The following is a 9,422-nucleotide window of genomic DNA, read 5'->3' as shown; positions in this document are numbered from 1 at the left end:
ATTATTATCTTAGATTAATTAATATTTATAATAAACTAATCATTATCTCATACTATATATAATATAATTAGTTACATTATTTATTACTTAGTTACAAGATACTTATTAATATAGAACATAATTAATTCAATATATTCCATAAATACTCTAATAATTAATTAAATACCTAATAATAATAAAAATAATTTTTATAGTCTTAGTTAGTTATAAAAATCAGTAGAAAAATTTAAGAAAATAATTTTATTAAAATTTTGTATTTAAATTCGTTTTTATTCTTAATTTAATCATAAAAGAAGATTAATTCTACATAAAATACCAAATAAACATAAATAATTATTTTTAAAATTTTTATATTTAATTATGTATTAATTATTAATTCGACTCATAAATAAATTTTTATATTTTTCTCATATCTAAACAATGTTTAAGAATTCAGAAAAATTATTTATTTTATTTTATTTTATTTACTGTACATATTTTTATTACTAATTTCACCTAGTTTCCATAATTAAATAATACATAATTCGAAATTAATTTTTATAAATTATATTCTAACCTAAATAATTAAGTTAAATATCATACTTTACTAGAAAAATATTTATATAGCTTAAATAGTCTTTTTCCTATTTTTTATAAATATATGTATGTATACCGTATATATATATATATTAATAAACTGTTTTAATTAAATAAAATATAAAAACACATTATAAATTCAAAAAATTATTTTTCCTAGATTTTGTATTACTTATTAATATCTAAAATGTATAATACATAATTTAATAAACTCAATACATAATTATTATACATATATATGTGTTTCGGCCAATTGAAACACAAACAAATTTATTAAAATTGTTTAATCAACTCTTAAATCTGAAAATCGAATTTTTATAGATCATAACTTTATGTTGATAATTATCATATAAAAAGTTGGATTTAATCAAGCTTGTAACAATTTAAAAAAATATTATTATTGTTGTTGCTTTCGGCCGAATAAAAAACAAAGAAAAGAAAAAAAAATCGAAAAAAAGAAAAGAAGGAAAGAAAAAAAAAACTCACAAAATTTTTTAGGGTTTTTGAGAGCTCCAAATTTGTGAATGAAAAATTATGAGGGATTATGGGGTTTTTATAGTTGAAAAATACTTGGGCTCCAAGAAAATACCATTTAAAAATTACAAATTAATTTCTTTTTTTTTCTTTCGGCCGACTTGGCCTTTTTCTTTTTTTATTTTTTTATTAAAAAAGAACATTCTAGAATTGTTATATATTATTTATTTATTTATTTTAATTATATATATATATATATATATATATATATATATATATATATATATATATATATATATATATATATATATATATATATATATATATATATATATATATTCGGCACAAATATAAATACATAAATATTTATTTTATAAATTTTACATTTATAACCCATTACTTAATTAATTTATATATATACTCATATTTATATTTTATTTACACTAATAAAGAGTATATACATTTTAATACGTAATATATACATTTAATAATAAATAATAATAATAATAATAATAATAATTATAATTATAATTATTAGGGTTAGGGTTATAATAAATAATTAGGGTTTTAGTTCATTAATGACGAGTATTAATTACTTCATTTAGTTTGTCCGGATAACATATCACAGAAATACAAAATAGCAATGAAACCCTAAGGGCATTATAGTCATTTCAGAGTGGAAAAATGAGGGTTGTTATACGTCGTTTATCCATTGATAATAATATCTCACTTGAATTTGACCCTTTTGGTTTTACTGTGAAGGAATTTTCGAAGGGCAACCCGGTTCTGAGATGTAACAGCAGTGGCGATCTCTACCCTATCTCCACATCACTATTGAATCAAATAAAATCAAATCCGTCTACTTTTGCTGCTTTATCATCGGACGTATGGCACCATCGTCTTGGTCATCTGGGCGATAATATTTTACGTTCACTTAGGATATTGTCTAATAATAAGTCACAGAACAAGTCAGTAGATAAAGCCCATAGATATCTCTATGTTAGTTACACCAAAATAGCAGAGTAGGCGTGTATGTATGTTGTGTATAAATACTTGCTTTATAAATGAAATACAATCAACGATTTACATAACTTACAATTCTTGTAAGTAAACATAGGGCTTGTAAACTCCAAATGAACACATTGAATTTAATAGGAACATACCGACACCATGCAGTAGGTCGAAGAGAGGGGATAGTGTCCGAGATATCAACCAAAAACCTCGCATGTGAAACTGACTAGACGTTTGAGTTAATGTCCTCCCATGTCCATTGATCTTGATATGAAGTAAAAAAAGCCTGACCCATGATGTTTTCAAGTCGCTGAAGTTGTTCTAATTCCACCCCACTTCTTAAGTTCCTACGCCACGACCAAACGGGACCATTAACTGTAAGACATATCTAACAATTGTATATCTTTGTTTTATGATAATAAGATGTTTTTGTTAAGAACTTGTAAGAAACGAGAACATTGGGAATGAACATAAGGGTTTTACTTAAAGCTTTATAGTAGTAACACATAGAGAACATTGGGAATGATCTTAAGGGTTTTACTTAAAGTTTTATAGTAGTAACACATAGGGATGACATCAGGTAGGATTTTGGTCAGGTCTAGGTAATCCCAGACCCGAACTCGATTAAAAATCTTGTTTCAAAATCAGACTCATACCCGTCGGGTCCCTATTTAGCTACTCATTGTTAGGTTATCAGGTTCACCCACGGGTAATCGTGGATTTCCATTTACTTACTAACTCTCGGGTTATCGGGTTTTCTTGCAGGTATCTAATATCTCCGTTGATAGTCATTCTCATTCACCATTCATTTATTTCATTTTTTATTTCGATAATTCTTTAAAATGGAGACTAAATGATGACTATATATAAATACCAAACAATAGTACAATACCATATTTTAGCTTATATTATTATTATTAAATTTTATTATTGTTATTAATGAAATTAAAATCTCCTTCGAGGGGGGATATGGGTATACGGGTCGGGTATATGGGTCAGGTACGCGACTTTGTATCAAAACCCATTCCCATACGCGAATCTGCAAAAAAATTAAAATCATCCACATACCCGGCCCATGACCTGAATACCCAGATCTAAACTCGACCCAAAAATATCGGATTCCGGATTGACATAATTACGCTCCTCGTCCCTGTGGATTAACCCAAAATACAGCCCTCGTCCTTATGGTCGAATTTTTGCTTTCCTCATCCCTGTGGTATTTAACCCCTACAACCCTCGTCCCTCCGTCTAAAAAACGTCAATTTCAGCCGTTTGTCTGTATCACGTGAGGTACATGTGAGGGTAAATTAGTCCAATGCCTATTAAATCACGTATATAAACCATAGGGACGAGGGAAAACATTCAGATCTAAAAAATTAGGGTTAATTATAATCGTCATTAAAACCCTAGAATTGGGGGCGTGAAATTGAAGATGATGTACACTGTAAGACCTGAAGAACCTGAATACGACATTCCATTAATATATGGTAAGTGAATGAATCTATGTTTTTGATCTATTAATTTGATGTATTTTGCTACTACTCATAACCCCAATTTTCTGTTTATTTGAAATGACAGATTCATATGAATCATTGTTTACTTTAAAGTTGCATCATGGTGGTGAGTTTACTGATACGCCAGGAAGGAAATATGTCAATGGTAAGGTAAGTTTTGTTGATTTGATTGACATTGAGATGTTTTCAATCCACGAGCTTGATAATCTGATACAAGAATTAGGATATGATGGTTTTAAGGTCATTGTCTACCATTTTCTAAGACCTAATAGTGACCTGGATTACGGTTTAGAACCATTAGGTTCAGATGATGATGTTAGAAACTTTGTTAAGTATGTGAAAGAAAGTAGGAAAAGCCAACAGGTTGTGGAAATGTCTGTTTACACAGAACATGGATTAAATCCTAAGGTCAACCCATTTGTTAGCCCTAAAGGAAGAATTAGGTTCAGTTTAGAAGAGATTGTTGAGGAAGAACAAAATGAAGAACAAAATGCTAACAGATCAAAGGCTAGTGTTGCTAAGAGATTAAATGTTGATTGTAATGAAGTGTTAGATGAAACTCATCCTGTGTGTGAAAATGTAGAGGTCAACCAAAGTGAATCAAACATGGTTAATGAACATGATAAGACATCACAGGATAATGATGAGGAAGAGGATGATTATATAGTTGAAGAAGATAATGAAATTGGTGATTATGAAGTTGACATGCAAGAATTTCACTGTGTGATTGACAAGGACTGTGAATTTATGGGAAATGCAAGCCAAATATTAGATTAGAGACCCAAGAATGATGAGTTTGTGGGGTTAGAACAGTTTGATATTGATCAATTTGACAGTGATGTTGATGAGAGTGACCTAGAGTGTATGAGGAAAAGAAAACTGAATGAATTGAAAGCACAAGAGAAAGAAAGATCATCTGCAGGTTTTAAAGTTAATTTCTCAGTTGGGCAAGAGTTTGGTAGTAAAGCAGAGGTAAAGCAACTTGTTGACTTGCATGCTATTGAGACAAGAAGGAATCTTGTGATTGTGAAAAATGACAGGATCAGGCTTAGGGCCAAATATGAGGGTTTTCTAAAAAACTATAAAAATGGTGAATTTGTGGGTGGGAAACAACCATTGACTGGTCAAACTTCAAATAAAGGTGGGGTAGGTGAGGGTAGTGGGGCATTAAAGTATAAAGGTAATGGAAAAAAGACAAGTAAAGCTACACCACCCAATAAAGATAAGAAATCTCATCATAGGATTAAACATATTGAATGTCAATGGGCTTTACAGGTTAGTAAAATTCCCAACTCAGAAACATGGTCAGTTAGAACATATAATCATAAGCATGACTGTCTAGAATCAAGATTAATTAGACAGTGTACTTCTCAGTTTCTAGCAACAAAATTGGTTGACCAATTACAAACAAACCCACAAATTCCAGTTAGAGCAGTCAAATCCCAATTGGAGTCAAATTTGGAAGTCAAAATACATCCACAGAAAGCTTTTAGAGCACTGCAGAAGGCCAAGAAAACCCTAAAAGGAGACTACATGGATCAGTATGGGGATTTAAGAGACTATGCTATTGAGCTAAAAAGATCTAACCCTGGAACTACAGTTAAAATAGATGTTGAACCTGTTGAAGATCCAAACATGAGTACAAGGGTTTTCAAAAGAATTTATATTTGTTTGGGGGCTTGTAAAAGGGGATTTAGGGCTATTGGAAGGGATCTGCTTGGTGTGGATGGTGCATTCATGAAAGAACCAGCCAGTGGTCATTTGTTAACAGCTGTAGGTCTTGACTCTAATAATGGAATCTATCATGTGGCTTATGCAATTGTGGAATCAGAGTGTTATGATTCTTGGTGTTGGTTCCTTGAGTTAGTGGCTTCAGATCTGGAACTAGATGAGATGTGTAACTTCACTTTTATTAGTGATAGACAAAAGGTACAACTAATTACTACTTTAATTCTCACTTTATTTAATAATTTACTTTTACAATTAAAAGTGAATCTCATTGTTTAATATCTTGTAACAGGGTCTTGTATCTGCTGTTGCAAAAGTATTCCCTGTAGCAGAACATAGATTCTGTTTAAGGCATATTCATGAGAATATGAAGAAGAATTGGCGTGGCGTTGCATACAAAAATCACTTGTGGGCTTGTGCAACTGCAACAACAGTTCCACAATTTGAAAAAAAAATGGCATTGTTGAAGGAATTTTCTGAACCAGCATATGTGTATTTGTCAAAGATTCCACCTGCACAGTGGGCAAGAAGCCATTTTACTGGTAACATGGTTATTTTAACATTTATGCATACTGTATTATCTTTTTGGATATGTACTAGTTATGTTTGTATCTTGATTTATGTATGTATCATGTATTATAGGTCGTGCACTTTCAGATATATTGTTGAATAACATTTGTGAAGTCCTTAATAGATGGTTATGTGAGGCTAGAGACAAACCAATTATCACTGCTTTGGAGTATATTAGGCAGTACTTAATGAAAAGAATAGCTAATGTGATCACAGCTATTTCAAAGTGCAATACTCCACTGACATTAGGTGCTACTAAAGTGTTTGACAAGGTAAAAAAGGAAGCTATGAAGTGTGATGTTATTTGGAATGGTGATGAAAAATATCAGGTTAATGGTCATCATGATGATCAAGTTGTTGTGGATATGGGTGCCAAGAACTGTTCTTGCAGAAAATGGGATTTAACTGGAATTCCATGCAAGCATGCAGTTGCAGCTTTGTTGAACATGGCATGTTATAGCCAATAAGTTTTTTTAGAAAAATGGGTGCATCCTGTGTATTGGGTATCCACTTGGAAGAGTACATATAGTCATACCATTAACCCTGTAAGAGGCAAATCAGAGTGGACCAAGTCACCAATACCAACAACTTTGATGCCACCAAAATTCCATGCTACTCCTGGTCGTCCTAAGAAAAATAGGAAGAAATCACTTGATGAGAAAGATGAAATGGTCACAAATGGTAAGCTAACAAGGAAAGGAAAGACAATAAAATGTGGAGATTGTGGAACATATGGGCATAATAAAAGGGGATGCACAAAAGACAAACCAACACCAAGTTTGAAGAGAAAAGGTGGAGATGGTGATGGAAATGGGAGGAACAAGAAAGTGAAAGCAGCAACAAGTGATGTATGAACTTGTCTGATGTAATGTGTGTGATTTTGTTTATCTTTTGTTTGAACTAGTCTTTTTAATGATTGAAGAAACTTGTGTAAGTGTTTATTTTGGTTGTATGAACTAATGTTAGAGTTTATTTTGGTTGTCTGATGTAATGGTCCAGGTTTATGTATGAACTTATGTTGGTGTTTAATGATGTATGAACTAGTCTATTTGGATGTATTGAACTTGTTTCTACTTAACTAATGAACTTGTGTTTGTGTTGAACCTATATCACAGTTTGATTTTGTCCAGGTTTATGGTCCAGGTTTATGTATGAACTTGTGTTTGTGTTTGTGTTTATGTTGAACCCATATCACAGGTTTCAGGTTAATGGTCACTTTTATCATTCAAACCAAATGGTCACAGGTTAATGGTTGGTTTTAGTCCAGCTTGTGTAGTGTGTATAACATGCTTTCACAAACAGACATTTGCAACAACACTTGATTTAGATTAAACTAACTTCACTTGATTACAAACATCTGCAATTAAACTACTACAACTTTCTAGTACAAATAACACTTCAAATTATAGACAAAATACTACTTAAAAAAAAAAAATAAGCAATGATACAGATCCAATGAGCTAAAATTAACAACTTCAGCCTTTTTGTTTTAGCTTTTTCTACTTCAAGCATATCTTCATCGAACTCAACTGATGTAGGTGGATCTATCCAACAAAAAAACCTACAATCAGAATACTACCATTCAACAAGCTTATCGTTAGTCCAAACCTGAAACACCCAACACAATTTGAACAAAAAATTAAGAAATTTTAGAAAATAATATTAAATGGATATTCACCTTGTTTGAACAACGTAAAAACCTTCTACCAGGGTTTTTTTTGGTGGATGATATGTATTCAGCTGCTAAAAGACCACATTTGCAATAAACCATGATTTTTTATTGAATTGGATGATCAATCGTGTTGCAGACACCCAAATTTGTAAACAGGGATGATAAAACCCTAATTTTTTAGATCTGAATGTTTTCCCTCGTCCCTTAGGTTTATATACGTGATTTAATAGGCATTGGACTAATTTACCCTCACATGTACCTCACGTGATACAGACAAACGGCTGAAATTGACGTTTTTTAGACGGAGGGACGAGGGTTGTAGGGGTTAAATACCACAGGGATGAGGAAAGCAAAAATTCGACCATAAGGACGAGGGCTGTATTTTGGGTTAATCCACAGGGACGAGGAGCGTAATTATGTCTTCCGGATTTACACATCTGGAACGGGTCATTTTAACATTCCTAATAACACACATACATTCTTGTGAATTTAACAAAATCTTAATAATATATATTCATTTTTTTATTATTTAATTATGATTCTGATTATTAAGTTTAAACCAAGTTTGGTATAACTGGTATTATATATTATATATTACTTCCTCCGTATCATATATGTTGTCCATTATTCTTTTTTAATGTCTTAAATTAATTGTCCACTTTCATAAATGAAAAAGAATAATATGATAAAGTTAATTTGTGTCCCTACTTTATGCATGTAAAACAAAGGATAGGTAAAAATAAAGGGTAAAAGTGAAAAGTTAACAGAAAAGTATATGTGTAAAACAATTCATGTTAGCCTAAAGTTTATGGATAAACTACAAAAGGATGCGTTTTTTCTGTTAAGACTGTCTGGGAAAGAGAGCATGCTCAAATATGTGCACACTATCGAGTTATCCTGTGATCGTTCTTGATATTTTTTCTGACCATCTAACATATTTGTTAATTATGTTTAAAACTAAGACCTCTTATATATTAATACGGCAACCATAGGCTACGTTGGACCTATAAGTACCAAAAGAGTAATCAACTAATAGACTAATCGACCTATAAGTATCATATCTGTTAAAACTTTATAATGAATCAAAGTCTAGCCAAGTAATCATACATCACTTTACTTAATTTAGATATCAATAACAACAACAAATTCTTTTAGGAAAAAATTAGGACAACCCATAGACTTCGTTGTAAAGCTTGTTAGAGGCTTAGAGCCATGCATCCATTATTTATTAAGATCCAAATCCGTTTTCTAGTTTTGATCTAATTTGTTGTTTCATAATTCATATCACATGAATTCCCAAACATACCTTTGTCATCTAATCTAATGTCCTTATCTTCATGACCAAATAACAAAATGTGAATTCACATGTAAATGTGAATCAATATAATTGCAGAAAAACATGTTAAATTAAAGTATGTATATATATGGTACACTTGAATAGCGTTCTTCAAAAAGTAAATATTAACCGATATATACAATAGAAACGTATGTATGTTAGCTTCTTGTTATTAGAAAATTTTTATACATAATATGTGAAGGTTTGATTGTCATTTTGATTGTTTTTCTTTTTCTACTATTTTTGGATTTTAATATGTATTTTTCGTTTCTACTATTTATGAATATATTTTTGAAAAAATTACGTCATTGGTACATGTGGTTTGTTTAGATTATCATGACAGCCCCTAAACTTTGTTTTTTTGCGTAGTTGGTACCTAGTTTTTGTTTAACTTGCGTGGTTGGTACACATGACTAACTGCAGTCAAATTTTAATGGTTAACCCCTTACAAGTGCCAAACATGTGAGGGTATTTTCGTCATTTTCATATTTCTTGTTTGTATAATATAATTTTATCTTCTTATTATTTATTTATTTATCTG

General features: G+C 30.8%; 1 protein-coding gene across 1 annotated transcript; it reads left to right on the top strand.

The window, feature by feature from the left end:
- Positions 1 to 4,439: 4,439 nt before the first annotated feature.
- On the top strand, positions 4,440 to 6,340 carry LOC139889030 (uncharacterized). Its single transcript, XM_071872004.1, has 3 exons — positions 4,440 to 5,504; positions 5,596 to 5,845; positions 5,946 to 6,340. The coding sequence occupies exons 1-3, from the start codon at positions 4,440 to 4,442 to the stop codon at positions 6,338 to 6,340; spliced, it is 1,710 nt and encodes a 569-aa protein (XP_071728105.1).
- The last annotated feature ends 3,082 nt before the right edge of the window (positions 6,341 to 9,422 follow it).

Source organism: Rutidosis leptorrhynchoides, chromosome 2 (genome assembly GCF_046630445.1).
Source record: "Rutidosis leptorrhynchoides isolate AG116_Rl617_1_P2 chromosome 2, CSIRO_AGI_Rlap_v1, whole genome shotgun sequence".
Lineage (NCBI taxonomy): Eukaryota > Viridiplantae > Streptophyta > Magnoliopsida > Asterales > Asteraceae > Rutidosis > Rutidosis leptorrhynchoides.
This window is presented reverse-complemented; position numbering and strand designations above follow the sequence as displayed.

Excerpts from the sequence above, each read along its gene's own strand:
- LOC139889030 (XM_071872004.1), top strand. The coding sequence starts at position 4,440 with ATGAGGAAAAGAAAACTGAATGAATTGAAAGCACAAGAGAAAGAAAGA. Across the intron at positions 5,505-5,595 it reads TTATTAGTGATAGACAAAAG|GGTCTTGTATCTGCTGTTGC; the intron begins GTACAACTAATT and ends ATCTTGTAACAG. Across the intron at positions 5,846-5,945 it reads GGCAAGAAGCCATTTTACTG|GTCGTGCACTTTCAGATATA; the intron begins GTAACATGGTTA and ends CATGTATTATAG.